This window comes from Hyperolius riggenbachi, chromosome 2 (genome assembly GCF_040937935.1).
Source record: "Hyperolius riggenbachi isolate aHypRig1 chromosome 2, aHypRig1.pri, whole genome shotgun sequence".
Taxonomy (NCBI): domain Eukaryota; kingdom Metazoa; phylum Chordata; class Amphibia; order Anura; family Hyperoliidae; genus Hyperolius; species Hyperolius riggenbachi.
The window spans coordinates 119,035,985-119,055,804 of record NC_090647.1 but is presented as its reverse complement, the minus strand read 5'-3'; the positions used below and the strand labels follow the sequence as shown (position 1 = coordinate 119,055,804).

Here is a 19,820-nt window from a genome sequence, read left to right as displayed (position 1 = left end):
GCAGAGCTACTGCGCAAAGTGATCCCTGCATTTTACCCTGGGGATTTGGGGAGTATAAGACCTCGCTCTGTAAAAAGGCTCACCCTGCTCCTGCAAAAGTTCTGGTGGGATTAGAGATACGTGTAGCCAGTAATAGGTGGCCGCAGCATAGGTAGCCAGGGATAGGTGTAGCCAGTAGTAGATGGCTGCATCATAGGTAGCCAGGGATTGGTGTAACTGTAGACAATAGTTGGTGGCCACTGCATATGTAGCCAGTAGTAGGTGGCCGCAGCATAGGTAGCCAGGGATAGTTGTAGGCAGGATAGGTAGCCGCAGCATAGGTAGCCAGGGATAGGTGTAGCCAGTAGTAGGTGGCCGCAGCATAGGTAGTCAGGGATAGGTGTAGGCAGGATAGGTGCCCACAGTATAGAGAAGTGGGGGGGGGGGCAGGGAACGCAGTGGCGGGGGTACAAATACTCACTTGCAGGGGTCCTGCACACTGTACTGGCTTCATTCTTCTTCCTGTTCTTGCATATCATCTCCTTGTAATAGCGCCCAGGGAGTGCTGTTTCAGGGAAATGGGACACAAGAACAGCAAGTAGAATGAAGCCAGTACAGCGTGCAGGACTCGGCAAGTGAGTATTCATCCCTGCCGTTGTTCGTGCGCTCGCCGCTGCGTCACATCCACGCCGCTGCGTCGCCCCCCCCCCCCCCCCAAAAAAAAAACCAGTAAAACAAGATTGTGCATGGTATACTTTAATTAACATGGTTTAACTTTAATTAACTTTCTGCTGCTTTTTGTATTTTAGTGTTGCAGGGTATAGTGTAGTTTAGATGAGGACAGCATGGGGGGGAAAAGGTACATAAGATGCCCCTGCACTATATACACCAGGTTTAGGGTTTGTTTTTTTTCCCCCTGATTTTTGTCCTCTAAACCTAGGTGCGTCTTATACTCCAAAAAAAATGGTAGCTCTTGTTACTTCCATCTCCGAAACATTTCCAGATTTTGACCGTTCCTTTCACAGGAGGCTACCAAAATGCTTGTATGTACTCTAATCATATCACATCTTCACTACTGTAACACCCTACTATGTGGACTGTAACAAAATTGACTAAAGCAGGGTACACACTTGTTTGCGTGTGCATTTTCTGCACAGAAAACCTGAGAACTTATGTTAATGGACTAGTTCACACTTAATGCGTTTTAGTTTTCTCTCAATAACATTAGCTGCTCTCGCGAGGGCAGGGACTTTCTCCTATTGTTTATTTTGCTGTATTTTATTGTATGAATGTATACCAATTTTAGTGATGTCTCAAACCACACATCAACCATGTATGCATTTGTACTTGTATTGCTGCTGGATGCCATGATTGTACAGTGTTTTTAATTTCTCATGTATCTGTCTATAGCATTTATTTACAGCGCTACAGAATATTTTGGGCACTATATAAATAAAAAATATGCTGAGATAAATGGATCCTTATGGGATCATTCTCACTGCAGCACTTTAGCATAAAACGCAAATGCTCTGTGTGCACCATTTTGTAAGTGATGGCAATATGTTTCTTGTGCTCTCGAAAGGGAATCACAAAAAAAAAATTGCATTTACGAGTTTTCTTCAAGGGGTTTTGTGTTCTTTTTTTAAAAACAAAAACTGACACCTGGGGTTTCTACCAGCCCCTGCAGCTGTGATGTGCCCGCGCTGTCCTCTACGATCCTTCCGTTCCCCGCCAGTCACTGTGTAATTATTTGTCTAACTAGACCAGGGGTGTCAAACTCAAATCCAAAGTGGGCTAAAATTGTACACTGGGACCTAGTTGTGGGCCAACCTCAATGTCTACTGGCCACCTTCCTCCCTTATAAAATTCTCTGGTGTCTAGTGGTCCTTCCTCCCTCCCCTATATAGTTCCCTAATATCTAGAGACCCCCACCCTCCCCTATACAGTTCCTTGGTGTTTAGTGCTTTCCCCCTACCTCCCCCATATGGCTTTCCTGGTAATCTAGGAATTCACCTCCAATATAGATTCCGTGGTGGTCTAGAGTGGGCCAAACATGATGCAAAGTGAGGGCCAAATTTAACCTCTTGACGACCAGCTAACGCCGATTGGCGTAAACTGGTTGTCTGAGGGTTTCCATGGAAACGGCCGCTCATTCTAGCGGCCTTTCCATGTCAGTTCACGGAGGGTGTCTCCGTGAACAGCCGGAGAGCCGCCGATCGCAGCTCGCCAGCAAAATGTAAACAGGCGGGGAAGAAATCCCCGCTGTTTACATCATACGGCGCTGCTGCGCAGCAGCGCCGTAAGGCAGATCGGCGATCCCCGGCCTCTGATTGGCCGGGGATCGCCGGCATATGATAGGCTGAAGCCTATCCTTCAATGCGCAGGACGGAAATCCGTCCTGCGCAGCTCAAAGGGGGAGGGAGCGGGCGAGACGGCGGAGAACGCTGCGGAGGGGGGCTTTGAAGAGCCCCCGCTAAGCAAATGCAGCCGGCGGCGATCAGACCCCCCCAGCAGGACATCCCCCTAGTGGGGAAAAAAGGGGGGTAGTCTGATCGCCCTGCTGCACGCCTGATCGGTGCTGCGGGCTGCAGAGCCCACGCAGCACTGATCACTGAAAAATCCCCTGGTCGGCAAGTGGTTAATAGCTCTGAGGGCCAAATTTGGCCCGCAGCACGGAGCTTGACATGTATTAACTAGACAAATGCAACTGTGGCCTCGCGCGTCCTCAGGAGCTTCCTTCACAGTACTAAGTTTTCTCAAACTGCCTGCGCAGTAAGCTCTGAGACGCGAACGGGAGGTAGGACTTGAGCGGCCGCGCAGTTGCATCCGTCTATTTAGATGAATAATTACACAGTGACCAGCAGAGGGGAACAGAGGATCGTAGAGGATGGTGCGGGCACATGACAGCTGCAGGGGGCCTGTAGAAGCCCCAGGTAAGTGTCAGTTTTGGTTTTTGAAAAGGAACACAACCCCTTTAAAGAACAATTATCAGGAGATGTCTTCGTGTACCTGAATGGAACCAAAGCTTTTTTTTCATAACACTCGTGTTTTGACAGAACCATGGAGTATGTCATCTGTCCATTCAATGCTGAGCACAAGGTCAACGCAACAGAGTTGCGAATGCATCTCATGACCTGCCAGGTATGTGTACTGTTCTGACATTTGTTACTACAATGTTATGAATTTGTGAGACATAAAATGACCTGTTTATATATTTTCTTTATCAAATCCTGTGAAAATAAAAATAACATCATGAGAGCAGAAAATGTAAAAATAAAGAAGCAGTTCAGTTCAAGGCAAAATTGGTCGAGCTTTACTCCTGTTATCGGGCAAAGAATCATAGTATCCCTAAAGTGGATTTAAAAAATGGATACCCCAGAGTCTTTTTCCACTATGTAATTAAGATCTGAAAATCGAATCGTGCTCGCTTTCCTCGACACTTAGTAAATAGCATCGGTGCCGTGATTAACCCTATAATCGCTGGTGCCCCCTTTCCAACACAGGGATTGTGTGCATTGTGATCTTGACTAAAGCGCAATTGCACTGCCTGCTGCAGTTTGAGTGCACTTGGGTATACCCTATGGAAGCGCATGAAAGTTGTGGTACTTTGGATTTTTGTACGATTTTCCTTTGTGGCATGAAGCCCACCCCCTTGTTTCCTGAAAGTCTCCATCTAGCTGCACATGATTTCTATTGTATGACAAATTCTATACAGCACACAGGAGATCACATTATTAAACTACTGCAAATCTTGTTCAGAATCACAGCATGATAGCGATTTGCAGTGGAAAAGGGCTTTAAATAGTGTGATGTCTCTGGATAGTCCAGAAGTTTTCTGTACCTTCTTACACCCCACTGTTGTAGCGAAGGGTATTTTTTAAAGGGAACCTTAACTGAGAGGGGTATGGCTGTTTCCTTTTTAAACAATACCAGTTGCCTGGCTATCCTGATCTCTTTGGCTGTAGTAGTGCAGTATTCTCCCCAGAAATTTTTTTCCAGCCGGGTGGCATGAAAAAGTAGCCAGGTGGGGCGCAACAGGGGGAATGCAGGGCCATGTAAGCTCTGCTTACAGCATAGAAGGAGGAAACGAGCTGATATCAGCCGGGTGCTTACCAAAGTTAGCCGGATGGAGGCCTGGGGAAAACACTGAGCCTTCATATGACTCTTACTTTAATGCTAGGTACAGAGATGCTAGGTGAGATTTTCTGGCCAATTTACTGTCAGATCGATTATTTCCAACATGTCCGATCTGCTTTCTGATCGATTTCTGAGCATTTTCCGATCGATTTCCGTTCACTTCAATAGGAAATTGATTGGAAATCGGTCAGAAAGGAGATCGATCATGTTGGAAATAATGGATCTGACAGTAAATCGGCCAGAAAATCTGTGTGTACCCAGTATTAGATATGCACTGTCTTAAAGTGAACCTGCCAAGCCTAAACCAGGAAAAACAGTTTTGGTTGTTTTCAAAGTGCTATTACAGTGCTTTTTGTTTGCTTTTAAAAAAACAAAACAAAAATAGGCTTCACAGTGCAGGTGAAACAGACATCATATTTTTCACACGTTCAGAGCTAGACAGTTATATGTATTGTGCATCATTAATGGTTCTGATCAACCACTATTGTTCCGTCAATGTTTTTGGGGTTGGTTCCTCTACCAATCACCAGATTGGTAAAGTGTTCATTATTTGTGGACCCCATCGTTGTGGAACCACAAGGCTCAGCATGTCCTACAGATTAAACTGAGAAGCTGCAAACTCACACATAGATATGAACTGTTTTTTGTTTTTGCCTGTACCTGTCAGATCAGATGGCTTTTTTCCCCCTTCAGCGCTGCTGTCAGTTTGCTCGATTCTCTGGGCAGCCAAAACATCCCGCTTTCTGCAGCTAGTGGATATCTGCTCCGTGCGTCTCACACCCCCGGAGAGGAAGTGAGTGATTGCCTGCACTCCTCTCTTCAGTCAAACGAAAGTGCCGTAATTCACAGAGATGGGAAAGTGTATGGTGGGGAGGGAGAGAGACAAGTAACACAACCGTGAGTGGGAAAGGAGGCACTAAATACCCGGATTGCAAAGCCAGACGGGCTGTAGTTTGCCCAGCTCTGCTTTTAGCCACACAGGCTCCAGCGTCCCTTCACGATTGTACAGGCAGAGTGAGAGACTGCTTGTAATGTGCCTCGTTCCTGGAGGAGCACTAAGCAGTCAGTATGGTCCCGCCTATTGCCATGCTGAGACAAGGAGTGTAGGAGCCCGCCGGAAAGCGCGAGATCTCGTACATAGAGGAGCTGAGCTTGCTGGGCAATCTGCTACAGAGGAGTCAGACCAGCGCTGGCTTTTCTAATATGCAAAATAGCAGCCGGGCGGGGCCTTATTTCACCCGGGCGGCCCACCCACTTAATTGATCCTGGGGAGAACACTGAAGTGGCTGAATCACACCTGAAACAAGCATGCAGCTAATCCAGTCTGACTTCAGTCAGAACACCTGATCTGCATGCTTGGCTAAAAGTATTTGACACATGATCAGGAGAAGAGTCAGGCAACTGGTATTATTTTAACCACTTCCCGACCGCCTAACGCACAGGGGCGGCCGGGAAGTGGAGCCCGCAAGGACCAGCTCACCCACAGAGGTGGCGGTCCTTGTAAGGGCATGGGCGGAGCGTTCGCGTCATCCGTGACGCGATCCGGCGCCTGTCTCCGCTCACCCGCCGCAACATCCCGCCGGCCATATGGAAGCGCCGGCGGGATGTTAACCCCGCGATCGCCGCATACAAAGTGTATAATACACTTTAATGTTTACAAAGTGTATTATACAGGCTGCCTCCTGCCCTGGTGGTCCCAATGTCCGAGGGACCACCAGGGCAGGCTGCAGCCACCCTATGTCGCACCCAAGCACACTGATTTCTCCCCCCCCCCCTGCCCACCCCCCAGACCCCTGTTTGCACCCATTCAACCCCCTAATCACCCATCAATCACTCCCTGTCACTATCTGTAAACGCTATTTTTTTTTTATCTCCCCCCCCCCCCCCCCCCTCCTGATCACCCCCCCCCCCCCCCCCCCCCCGTGTACTGTATGCATCTATCCCCATGATCACCTGTCAATCACCCATCAATCACCCCCTGGCACTGCCACCCATCAATCACCCCCTGGCACTGCCACCCATCAATCTGCCCCTAACCTGCCCCTTGCGGGCAATCTGATCACCCACCCACACCAATAGATCGCCTGCAGATCCGACGTCAGATCACCTCCCAAGTGCAGTGTTTACATCTGTTCTCTACCCTAAACACCCACTAATTACCCATCAATCACCCCCTATCACCACCTGTCACTGTTACCCATCAGATCAGACCCTAATCTGCCCCTTGCGGGCACCCAATCACCCGCCTACACGCTCAGATTGCCCTCAGACCCCCCCCCTTATCAATTTGCCAGTGCATCAGTTACATCTGTTCTTCCCTGTAATAACCCACTGATCACCTGTCAATCACCCCCTGGCACTGCCACCCATCAATCACCCCCTGTCACTGCCACTCATCAATCAGCCCCTAACCTGCCCCTTGCGGGCAATCTGATCACCCACCCATACCAATAGTTCGCCCGCAGATCCGACGTCAGATCACCTCCCAAGTGCAGTGTTTACATCTGTTCTCTACCCTAAACACCCACTAATTACCCATCAATCACCCCCTGTCACTGCTACCTATCAGATTAGACCCCTATCTGCCCCTAGGGCACTCAATCACCCGCCCACACCCTCAGAATGCCCTCAGGCCCCAGCCCTGATCACCTCGCCAGTGCATTGCTTGCATCTATTCCCCCCTCTAATCACACCTTGAGACACCCATCAATCACCTCCTGTCACCCCCTAGCACACCTACCCATCAGATCAGGCCCTAATTTGCCCCGTGTGGGCTCCTGATCACTCGGCCAAACCCTCAGATCCCCCTCAGACCCCCTTCCGATCACCTCCCTAGTGCATTGATTGCATCTATTTTCCACTTTAACCACCCCCTGAGACACCCATCAATCACCTCCTGTCACCCCCCCCTAGCACTCCTATCCATCAGATCAGGCCTAATGCAACCTGTCATCTAAAAGGCCACCCTGCATATGACCGGTTCCACAAAATTAGCCCCCTCATAGACCACCTGTCATCAAAATTTGCAGATGCTTATACCCCTGAACAGTCATTTTGAGACATTTGGTTTCCAGACTACTCACGGTTTTGGGCCCGTAAAATGCCAGGGCGGTATAGGAACCCCACAAACTGACCCCATTTTAGAAAAGACACCCCAATGTATTCTGTTAGGTGTATGACGAGTTCATAGAAGATTTTATTTTTTGTCAAAAGTTAGCGGAAATTGATTTTTGTTTTTTTTTCACAAAGTGTCATTTTTCACTAACTTGTGACAAAAAAAAAAAAATCTTCTATGAACTCACCATACTCCTAACGGAATACCTTGGGGTGTCTTCTTTCTAAAATGGGGTCACTTGTGGGGTTCCTATACTGCCCTGGCATTTTAGGGGCCCTAAACCGTGAGGCGTAGTCTGGAAAACAAATGCCTCAAAATGACCTGTGATTAGGACGTTGGGCCCCTTAGCGCACCTAGGCTGCAAAAAAGTGTCACACGTGGTATCGCCGTACTCAGGAGAAGTAGTATAATGTGTTTTGGGGTGTATTTTTACACATACCCATGCTGGGTGGGAGAAATCTCTCTGTAAATGGACAATTGTGTGTAAAAAAAAAAAATCAAACAATTGTCATTTACAGAGATATTTCTCCCACCCAGCATGGGTATGTGTAAAAATACACCCCAAAACACATTATACTACTTCTCCTGAGTACGGCGGTACCACATATGTGGCACTCCCTATTTACGCTAAGGGGCCCAAAGTCCAATGAGTACCTTTAGGATTTCACAGGTCATTTTGCGACATTTGGTTTCAAGACTACTCCTCACGGTTTAGGGCCCCTAAAATGCCAGGGCAGTATAGGAACCCCACAAATGACCCCATTCTAGAAAGAAGACACCCAAACGTATTCCGTTAGGAGTATGGTGAGTTCATTGAAGATTTTATTTTTTGTCACAAGTTAGCGGAAAATGACACTTTGTGAAAAAAAAACTATTAAAATCAATTTCCGCTAACTTGTGACAAAAAAATAAAAACTTCTATGAACTCGCCATACTACTAACGGAATACCTTGGGGTGTCTTCTTTCTAAAATGGGGTCATTAGTGGGGTTCCTATACTGCCCTGGCATTTTAGGGGCCCTAAACCGTGAGGAGTAGTCTTGAAACCAAATGTCGCAAAATGACCTGTGAAATCCTAAAGGTACTCATTGGACTTTGGGCCCCTTAGCGCAGTTAGGCTGCAAAAAAGTGCCAATCATGTTGTATCGCCGTACTCGGGAGAAGTAGTATAATGTGTTTTGGGGTGTATTTTTACACATACCCATGCTGGGTGGGAGAAATACCTCTGTAAATGACAATTGTTTGATTTTTTTTACACACAATTGTCCATTTACAGAGAGATTTCTAGCACCCAGCATGGGTATGTGTAAAAATACACCCCAAAACACATTGTACTACTTCTCCTGAGTACGGCGATACCACATGTGTGGCACTTTTTTGCACCCTAACTGCGCTAAGGGGCCCAAAGTCCAATGAGTACCTTTAGGATTTCACAGGTCATTTTGAGACATTTTGTTTCAAGACTACTCCTCACGGTTTAGGGCCCCTAAAATGCCAGGACAGTATAGGAACCCCACAAATGACTCCATTTTAGAAAGAAGACACCCCAAGGTATTCTGTTAGTAGTACGGTGAGTTCATAGAAGATTTTATTTTGTCTCACAAGTTAGCGGAAATTGATTTTTATTGGTTTTTTTTCGCAAAGTGTCATTTTCCGCTAACTTGTGACAAAAAATAAAATCTTCTATGAACTCACCGTACTACTAACGGAATACCTTGGGGTGTCTTCTTTCTAAAATGGGGTCATTTGTGGGGTTCCTATACTGTCCTGGAATTTTAGGGGCCCTAAACCGTGAGGAGTAGTCTTGAAACGAAATTTCTCAAAATGACCTATTGAATTCCTAAAGGTACTCCTTGGACTTTGGGCCCCTTAGCGCAGTTAGGGTGCAAAAAAGTGCCACACATGTGGTATCGCCGTACTCAGAAGTAGTATAATTATAATTATAAATTATGATAGGGCTGCGCTGCCTTTGACAATTATATCAGCACGAGTCACGCTCTAAAATATCACAAGACCTTACTGAAGTCCATTAGCATAAAGTCCAAAGGTGTATCTCAAGACCAAGTCCTGTATAGTTCCAAACCACCATGTACTATTCACGGGAACGCTGCTTCAAATTCCAGTTTATTAATGTATGTCAGTGTTGAGCTGCGCTCTCCTTATATCCTAAAAAACAAGATTTATACTCATAGCGTAATTCCGTTATTTCTTGTATCACACACCACCCAGTGATAGTGAAAATAATGTGAGCCACTCGTAAATCCTTCCCCTACTACAGATTGCGCTCACCAGATTGTAGCCACCTCAGAAAACAGGTGGGTCTAGCGTTTGTTTCATACACCACTCTCTGGCGCTATGTATCTTCAATATTCTTTAATATTCCAGATATTCCAGATAAAACTCCATAAAATATAAAAACATCATAGCGTATTATGTAAAATATTGGTTAACAACCCGCGCAGTGATTGCGCACTCACGTCTGCCTTCTTGTAATTCAAGCACATCAAACAGCTCTGTCCATCAGCGGGGTCTATCCTGGCATCAGCAGGGGAAATGCGGCGTCCCGTATCCCACTTTCTAGCTACCTCTGCCCAGGGTTCGTCTCCACGCTGTTTCCTATAGCTCGTAGTTGCCGGCTCAGTATTCGCATGCAGTGACGTCAGACGCGCTGGACGTAGCTCCGCCCTACGCGTTTCGTCCAATCGGACTCATCAGGGGCTGACGTCACTGGCGCGTCCCGTCCTTTTTATGCTGCACGCAAATCACCTGACTCCCCCCTATCACCGTCGTATTATATTTCCCCATAAGGCTTCAAAAACATGGCGGCCACTCTGTCGGACACGTCATACAAGACAGTGTACTGACTGATAGACACCGCTGCTGTTACAATTTTGTTCTAAATTAGCCCCAGAGATTTTATACAATTGATACAACAACAATCTAAACCATATTGATATTACATATTAACAGTACCTAGTGCCACTTATCAACGAACTCTCATCCACTGATCCGTGATATCACCAATTTAGTGCCATCTAGTGGTTAAATTTCTTATGGCATTTATTCTCAATATTGGTCTATGTACCATCCGCAACCCGTTTTCACCCATTAATTAGCAACAATCTGTACCCCTTTCTTCCATCACTTTTACTTTACCCCTAATTTAAGCCAATCCATTCCCCTACTCTTCAATAATAAACTAATATTTTGAAATTCTGTGTCAAATATCAGTAGTGATGTAACAGTTTAAATCAAATTCAATATTTAACCCCCCCGGACGTAGGGACCCCAAATTATATATCCATCTCCCCTCTGCCCTCGATATTTCCTTCACCATACTTGATCCCCTCCATTTTTTTACATATTTTTCTACTCCCATGAATTTCAGGCTACTTGGGTCTGCCCCATGCACAAGTTTGTAATGCTTGGACACACTATGTGTCTCTAAACCTTTAGAGATATTGTAGATGTGCTGTCCTATTCTCTTTTGTAAGGCTCTTGTGGTCCTGCCCACGTATTCCATTCCGCATGGGCACCATAGTACATACACCACCCCAACAGTATTGCAAGTTATGCATTGTTTGATATTCCACCTTCTTCCTGTATTCCTTGATACAATATGGTCTCCCCTTACTGGTTTGATCTCCCTACATCCCCTGCATCCCCTACATGGGAAGAAACCTTTCTGTCCCAATAAATTTCCCACATTAGTTGTGGGTGGGTCAATAAAACTGTTTACCAATGACGACTTCAGATTGGGTGCTTTTCTATATATAAAACTCGGTCTGCTTGGAATAGTCTTTTTGAGGATAGGATCAAGCTGTAATATATTCCACCGGTTTTTTATTATTTGCTCCAAATCCCGATATTGACTGTTATAATCTAACAATATATCAAATTCTCTAGATGGTCCTGATCTTTTAACATTATCTTTAATAATAAGTGTTTCACGATTCATTTTTTCTACTGTATTTGCCTCCTTTTGTAATAACTCCTTTTCATAACCCTTTTCCCTGAATCTCTGTGTGATTATTTTGCTTTGTTTCTGGTAATCGCTTACATCAGAACAATTCCTCCTAATCCTCATTAGTTGGCCCTTGGGGATGTTATCTAACCATCTTTTGTGGTGACAGCTCTCCCTTGGGATGTACCCATTTCTATCTGTCGGTTTAAAAAATGTGACCGTTTTTAATTCAGTACCCTCTGTTCTTATTACCAAATCCAAAAAATCCACCTTGTTCTCATCAATTTTAAACGTGATTTTTATCTCTGGCCAATGGCTATTCATATCCTCACAGAAGATTTGTAGTTGCTCTCTCGACCCTCTCCAAATAAAGAAGAGGTCGTCAATAAATCTGTTCCATGTTATGATATTATTCCCCTTGTCATTATCCAAAATTTCTTTTTCCCATTGGCCCATATAAAGATTCGCTACACTCGGGGCATATTTTGCCCCCATAGCACAGCCTGTTTGTTGTACATAAAATTCTTTGTTGTACCAAAAATAATTGTGTTTAAGTGAATATGTTAACAGATCCATTATAAACTCAATCTGGGGGTTCTTTAAACTCCCACCTTCCCTAAGGCTATCTCCAACAATATTCAAACCTCTTTCATGGGGGATTACTGTATAAAGGGATGTGACATCACCTGTCACCAACAGATCCCCTGGTAAAATTTTCACCTTGTCAATTTTCTGTAACAGTTGCTTTGTATCTCTTAATAAATATGGCAATTTTTTGACCTCTGGTTGAAGGAACCAATCTATATATTCCCCCACTCTTTGGGTTAGAGAACCCACCCCACTCACTATTGGTCTTCCCGGTGGGTTATTTACATCTTTATGAATCTTGGGGTTAAAGTATATTACTGGGATCCTGGGGTGTGTTGGCAATAAATATTTTAATTCTTCAGTACTAATAATCCCCATTTTTTTCTCCCTCCAGCAGTTTGAGTTTCAAAATATTCTTATACTCTATAGTGGGGTTCTTTCTTAACCGCTTGCCGACCGCACGCTTATACCGTGCGTCGGCAAAGTGGCAGCTGCAGGACCAGCGACGCAGTACTGCGTCGCCAGCTGCAGGCTGATTAATCAGGAAGCAGCCGCTCGTGCGAGCGGCTGCTTCCTGTCAATTCACGGCGGGGGGCTCCGTGAATAGCCTGCGGGCCGCCGATGGCGGCTCGCAGGCTAAATGTAAACACAATATATCTCTTTGTTTACATTTGTACGGCGCTGCTGCGCAGCAGCGCCGTAAGGCAGATCGGCGATCCCCGGCCAATCAGCGGCCGGGGATCGCCGCCATGTGACAGGGGACGTCCTGTCACTGGCTGCACAGGACGGATAGCGTCCTGTGCAGCCCAGATCTCCCGGGGGAGCAGGTAGGAGAGGGAGGGGGGAGAATGTCGCCGCGGAGGGGGGCTTTGAGGTGCCCCCCCCCCGCAACATACCTGCAGGTAGGAGCGATCAGACCCCCCCTGCACATCATCCCCATAGGGGGAAAAAAAGGGGGGCGATCTGATCGCTCTGTGTGGCCGCGGATCTGTGCTGGGGGCTGCAGAGCCCACCCAGCACAGATCCAAACAAACAGCGCTGGTCCTTAAGGGGGGGGGTAAAGGGTGGGTCCTCAAGTGGTTAAACATTCATAAGTTTCCCTATCACTAAGAATCCTGGTCATCTCATTATTATACTGTTGTGCATTCATAATGACCATCCCCCCACCCTTGTCAGCTGGCTTCAATATCAAATTTTTATCTTCTACCAGCTGCTTGATTTGTTGCCCATATTTCTTAAAATTCCTCTGAGATTTCACATCCAAGTTCTCTAGATCGCTCAAAACTGCCCTTTTGAAAGTTTCAATGGTCCCCCCCTTTCGCTTGATCTTGGGGGTTAAAGGTCGATTTATTTTTCAAATGAGTATGTATATATTCTTGTGGTACATTCTTTTCTTTCATAATAGAGCTTTCTTTATTCAAAAAATATTTCTTAATGTTTAATGTTCTTACATATTTGTTGATCCCCAGATATGCCTCAAATTTAATTTCTTGGGGGGGGCAAAATTCAATCCTTTGTCTAGCGTACCAAGCTGCTGTTTATTTAAGGGAATGCCACTATTGTTGAATATTCCCCCACCTCTCGGTTTTATCTTCATCTGCTGTTTCCACCCTCCCCTCTTTCCTCGTCTATTCCTACGAGGCCTCCCCCCCCAATCGTCCTCTATTCCTGTATACTGGTGTTGCCATCCCCCTCTCCGGTTGACCCCTAAAAAACGTTGATCAAACTCCTCATCTTCTTCATAGTTTTCTAGTTCTTGATATCTATTTGTGAGGGGGACCCCCCCATATTCTCTGATATCTTGCTGCCTTTTGGGGTTTCTATCTCTCAAATTATAATGTCTTGTTCCAAATCTGGCCTGGACCCCTCTTGGGCCCCCCCGTCTCTGTGGACTGAACTCTGGTGGTGTTCCCCATCCTCCATTGCGGGGTTCCTCCCATTGGCCTGGTCCTTGTTTGTGATACCCCCTAGGCATCCCCTGTCCCCCAGGGTTAGGTTTGGGGTTTGTAATTGGTCTTCCTTTTGGATTGGTATTAAGTGCTACCTCCTCCCTTATCAATCCTCCCCCCCCCCCCCCCTCCCCCGTATCTGGTGGATTGCTCTGGTTTGGCTGGACATTCCGTTCGTCCTTGTTTTGGGGCTCCTGTTTTTTGAGGGATTGCCATTTATATGCAGTTTTGTTCTTATATTCCCCCCAATCATTGACAAATATTCTCTGTCTAACCTCAACCACCTCCTTTTCATTCTTTGTTAATTTAGCTACCATTGCCTCCATTTCTTTTTTATATGCCTCTTTTTCTTTATATGATTCCATTCCCAACTTAATTTCATCAATCTGTTTCCCAATCTTGTCTAATCTCCCCTGTTTGCGTCTGACCAGGATTCTTAACAAATCAACCCCACTTTTATTCAAAAATTCACCAAGTTCTTTATCGTTCACATCATTATTCTCCCCATCATTAGCCAATATATCCCACCTATATCGTCTGGGAACCAAATCTTCTTCAATATATCTCTTGTAACTAGCTATATCCCACCATGCAATTTGTTCTTTGGTCATCAGATTATATAGATTTTTAAAATTAGTCTCCATAGTTTCTACCTTATATGGAACTCCTGATTCTTTAGAGAATACCATATTCAAATCAATGGACTCCCGATTCCTCAAACTAAACACATCCATTCTGGTGCTTTAATAGGCGGCTGCTACCCAATAATAGCTGGTACTATTATAAGATATCTATAAATTATGACAGGGCTGCGCTGCCTTTGACAATTATATCAGCACGAGTCACGCTCTAAAATATCACAAGACCTTACTGAAGTCCATTAGCATAAAGTCCAAAGGTGTATCTCAAGAACCGAGAGGTGGGGGAATATTCAACATTAGTGGCATTCCCTTAAATAAACAGCAGCTTGGTACGCTAGACGAAGGATTGAATTTTGCCCCCCCCCCCCCCCCAAGAAATTAAATAAATTTGAGGCATATCTGGGGATCAACAAATATGTAAGAACATTAAACATTAAGAAATATTTTTTGAATAAAGAAAGCTCTATTATGAAAGAAAAGAATGTACCACAAGAATATATACATACTCATTTGAAAAATAAATTGACCTTTAACCCCCAAGATCAAGCAAAAGGGGGGACCATTGAAACTTTCAAAAGGGCAGTTTTGAGCGATCTAGAGAACTTGGATGTGAAATCTCAGAGGAATTTTGAGAAATATGGGCAACAAATCAAGCAGCTGGTAGAAGATAAAAATTTGATATTGAAGCCAGCTGACAAGGGTGGGGGGATGGTCATTATGAATGCACAACAGTATAATAATGAGATGACCAGGATTCTTAGTGATAGGGAAACTTATGAATGTTTAAGAAAGAACCCCACTATAGAGTATAAGAATATTTTGAAACTCAAACTGCTGGAGGGAGAAAAAATGGGGATTATTAGTACTGAAGAATTAAAATATTTATTGCCAACACACCCCAGGATCCCAGTAATATACTTTAACCCCAAGATTCATAAAGATGTAAATAACCCACCGGGAAGACCAATAGTGAGTGGGGTGGGTTCTCTAACCCAAAGAGTGGGGGAATATATAGATTGGTTCCTTCAACCAGAGGTCAAAAAATTGCCATATTTATTAAGAGATACAAAGCAACTGTTACAGAAAATTGACAAGGTGAAAATTTTACCAGGGGATCTGTTGGTGACAGGTGATGTCACATCCCTTTATACAGTAATCCCCCATGAAAGAGGTTTGAATATTGTTGGAGATAGCCTTAGGGAAGGTGGGAGTTTAAAGAACCCCCAGATTGAGTGGATCTGTTAACATATTCACTTAAACACAATTATTTTTGGTACAACAAAGAATTTTATGTACAACAAACAGGCTGTGCTATGGGGGCAAAATATGCCCCGAGTGTAGCGAATCTTTATATGGGCCAATGGGAAAAAGAAATTTTGGATAATGACAAGGGGAATAATATCATAACATGGAACAGATTTATTGACGACCTCTTCTTTATTTGGAGAGGGTCGAGAGAGCAACTACAAATCTTCTGTGAGGATATGAATAGCCATTGGCCAGAGATAAAAATCACGTTTAAAATTGATGAGAACAAGGTGGATTTTTTGGATTTGGTAATAAGAACAGAGGGTACTGAATTAAAAACGGTCACATTTTTTAAACCGACAGATAGAAATGGGTACATCCCAAGGGAGAGCTGTCACCACAAAAGATGGTTAGATAACATCCCCAAGGGCCAACTAATGAGGATTAGGAGGAATTGTTCTGATGTAAGCGATTACCAGAAACAAAGCAAAATAATCACACAGAGATTCAGGGAAAAGGGTTATGAAAAGGAGTTATTACAAAAGGAGGCAAATACAGTAGAAAAAATGAATCGTGAAACACTTATTATTAAAGATAATGTTAAAAGATCAGGACCATCTAGAGAATTTGATATATTGTTAGATTATAACAGTCAATATCGGGATTTGGAGCAAATAATAAAAAAAACGGTGGAATATATTACAGCTTGATCCTATCCTCAAAAAGACTATTCCAAGCAGACCGAGTTTTATATATAGAAAAGCACCCAATCTGAAGTCGTCATTGGTAAACAGTTTTATTGACCCACCCACAACTAATGTGGGAAATTTATTGGGACAGAAAGGTTTCTTCCCATGTAGGGGATGCAGGGGATGTAGGGAGATCAAACCAGTAAGGGGAGACCATATTGTATCAAGGAATACAGGAAGAAGGTGGAATATCAAACAATGCATAACTTGCAATACTGTTGGGGTGGTGTATGTACTATGGTGCCCATGCGGAATGGAATACGTGGGCAGGACCACAAGAGCCTTACAAAAGAGAATAGGACAGCACATCTACAATATCTCTAAAGGTTTAGAGAGACATAGTGTCCAAGCATTACAAACTTGTGCATGGGGCAGACCCAAGTAGCCTGAAATTCATGGGAGTAGAAAAATATGTAAAAAAATGGAGGGGATCAAGTATGGTGTAGGAAATATCGAGGGCAGAGGGGAGATGGATATATAATTTGGGGTCCCTACGTCCGGGGGGGTTAAATATTGAATTTGATTTAAACTGTTACATCACTACTGATATTTGACACAGAATTTCAAAATATTAGTTTATTATTGAAGAGTAGGGGAATGGATTGGCTTAAATTAGGGGTAAAGTAAAAGTGATGGAAGAAAGGGGTACAGATTGTTGCTAATTAATGGGTGAAAACGGGTTGCGGATGGTACATAGACCAATATTGAGAATAAATGCCATAAGAAATTTAACCACTAGATGGCACTAAATTGGTGATATAACATAGTGTTGGATCAGTGGATGAGAGTTCGTTGATAAGTGGCACTAGGTACTGTTAATATGTAATATCAATATGGTTTAGATTGTTGTTGTATCAATTGTATAAAATCTCTGGGGCTAATTTAGAACAAAATTGTAACAGCAGCGGTGTCTATCAGTCAGTACACTGTCTTGTATGACGTGTCCGACAGAGTGGCCGCCATGTTTTTGAAGCCTTATGGGGAAATATAATACGACGGTGATAGGGGGGAGTCAGGTGATTTGCGTGCAGCATAAAAAGGACGGGACGCGCCAGTGACGTCAGCCCCTGATGAGTCCGATTGGACGAAACGCGTAGGGCGGAGCTACGTCCAGCGCGTCTGACGTCACTGCATGCGAATACTGAGCCGGCAACTACGAGCTATAGGAAACAGCGTGGAGACGAACCCTGGGCAGAGGTAGCTAGAAAGTGGGATACGGGACGCCGCATTTCCCCTGCTGATGCCAGGATAGACCCCGCTGATAGACAGAGTTGTTTGATGTGCTTGAATTACAAGAAGGCAGACGTGAGTGCGCAATCACTGCGCGGGTTGTTAACCAATATTTTACATAATACGCTATGATGTTTTTATGTTTTTATATTTTATGGAGTTTTTTATCTGGAATATCTGGAATATTAAAGAATATTGAAGATACATAGCGCCAGAGAGTGGTGTATGAAACAAACGCTAGACCCACCTGTTTTCTGAGGTGGCTACAATCTGGTGAGCGCAATCTGTAGTAGGGGAAGGATTCACGAGTGGCTCACACTATTTTCACTATCACTGGGTGGTGTGTGATACAAGAAATAACGGAATTACGCTATGAGTATAAATCTTGTTTTTTAGGATATAAGGAGAGCGCAGCTCAACACTGTGACATACAGAAGTAGTATAATGTGTTTTGGGGTGTATTTGTACACATACCCATGTTGAGTGGGAGAAATAACTCTGTAAATGGACAATTGTGTGTAAAAAAAAAAAAAAAAAAAAAAAAAATTTAAAAAATTGTCATTTACAGAGAATTCTCCCACCCAGCATCGGTATGTGTAAAAATACACCCCAAAACACATTATACTACTTCTCCTGAGTACGGCAATACCACATGTGTGGCACTTTTTTGCAGCCTAACTGCGCTAAGGGGCCCAAAGTCCAATGAGCACCTTTAGGCTTTACAGGGGTGCTTACAAATTAGCACCCCCCAAAATGCGAGGACAGTAAACACACCCCACAAATGACCCCATTTTGGAAAGTAGACACTTCAAGGTATTCAGAGAGGGGCATGGTGAGTCCGTGGCAGATTTCATTTTTTTTTTTTTTTTTGTCGCAAGTTAGAAGAAATGGAAACTTTTTTTTTTTTTTTTTTTTTTTTTTTTTTTGTCACAAAGTGTCATTTTCGCTTACTTGTGACCAGGGATGGTCGTAGTCAGCCAACTTCGCTACGCTGGAAATACGCGTAGTTTTACGCAATTACGCTTCACCAAACTACGGCTTCGAAAACAAATATTCGCTTCGTATGCATTTCGTAGAATACGCATTAAAATACGCAATTACGCGTAGAGCGAAGCGTAGTGTTTGCGGATACTTATGCCCGTATGCAGAAAATTGTACGCATTAATTTCTTTAGAAATAAACCCTTCTATGCGTACATTCCCCTTTCCAATGCGTAAATTTGTATGCATATAATCGCATGCGGAAAATTAGACGCGAGTAACGCATTCGTAGTTCACTACGCAATACACATGTTAACTACGCATAGTGGGCGTAAGCTACGCGTACCGGTACTTCGCTACGCGTAAATTCGTAAGCGTAGGTTTGAAACTTCGCCTATGAACTACGATGCGTAGATGCGAACTACGATGCGTAAATTCGCACTGGCGTAGTTTCTGCTCAACCCTGCTTGTGACAAAAATTAATATCTTCTATGAACTCACTATGCCTCTCAGTGAATACTTTGGGATGTCTTCTTTCCAAAATGGGGTCATTTGGGGGGTATTTATACTATCCTGGAATTCTAGCCCCTCATGAAACATGTCAGGTGGTCAGAAAAGTCATAGATGCTTGAAAATGGGAAAATTCACTTTTTGCACCATAGTTTGTAAACGCTATAACTTTTACCCAAACCAATAAATGTACACTGAATGGGTTTTTTTTTTAATCAAAAACATGTTTGTCCACATTTTTCGCGCTGCATGTATACAGAAATTTTACTTTATTTGAAAAATGTCAGCACAAAAAGTTAAAAAAATCATTTTTTTGCCAAAATTCATGTCTTTTTTGATGAATATAATAAAAAGTAAAAATCGCAGCAGCAATCAAATAGCACCAAAAGAAAGCTTTATTAGTGACAAGAAAAGGAGCCAAAATTCATTTAGGTGGTAGGTTGTATGAGTGAGCAATAAACCGTGAAAGCTGCAGTGGTCTGAATGGAAAAAAAGTGGCCGGTCCTTAAAGAGAACCAGAGATGAAGCAACCTCATGTATTTTACCTTATAAATCAGTGGGAACATGACAGTAAACACCTAATCTGCTCTTTGTTACATTGTTCTCTGTTTAATTTGCCTGTTATCACCTCTAAGATAAGAATCCCGACTAAGCAGTCGGTCTGGCTTTGCTACAGAATAATTATAGCTGAGACTGTGTTCTTTGCTGTCTTCAAGTCCAAGCCTGCCCCC

The 19,820-nt window shown here is 43.9% G+C and overlaps 2 protein-coding genes across 5 annotated transcripts in view; one reads left to right on the top strand and one right to left on the bottom strand.

Annotated features, from left to right (window-relative positions):
- Positions 1–4,895, bottom strand: part of NCKAP1L (NCK associated protein 1 like) — a 374,626-nt gene extending 369,731 nt beyond the window's left edge. The window contains exon 1 of the mRNA XM_068267280.1: positions 4,777–4,895. The gene's annotated coding sequence lies outside the window, so the exon portion shown is untranslated. The remainder of the gene's footprint in view (positions 1–4,776) is intronic.
- LOC137545731 (gametocyte-specific factor 1-like) overlaps positions 1–19,820 on the top strand; it is a 46,970-nt gene that overhangs the window by 1,687 nt on the left and 25,463 nt on the right. For all 4 annotated transcript variants that reach the window (XM_068267284.1, XM_068267283.1, XM_068267282.1 and 1 more), the window contains exon 2: positions 3,036–3,120. In XM_068267284.1, the coding sequence (XP_068123385.1) occupies positions 3,040–3,120 (81 nt within the window). In that variant the 5' untranslated portion in view covers positions 3,036–3,039. The remainder of the gene's footprint in view (positions 1–3,035; positions 3,121–19,820) is intronic.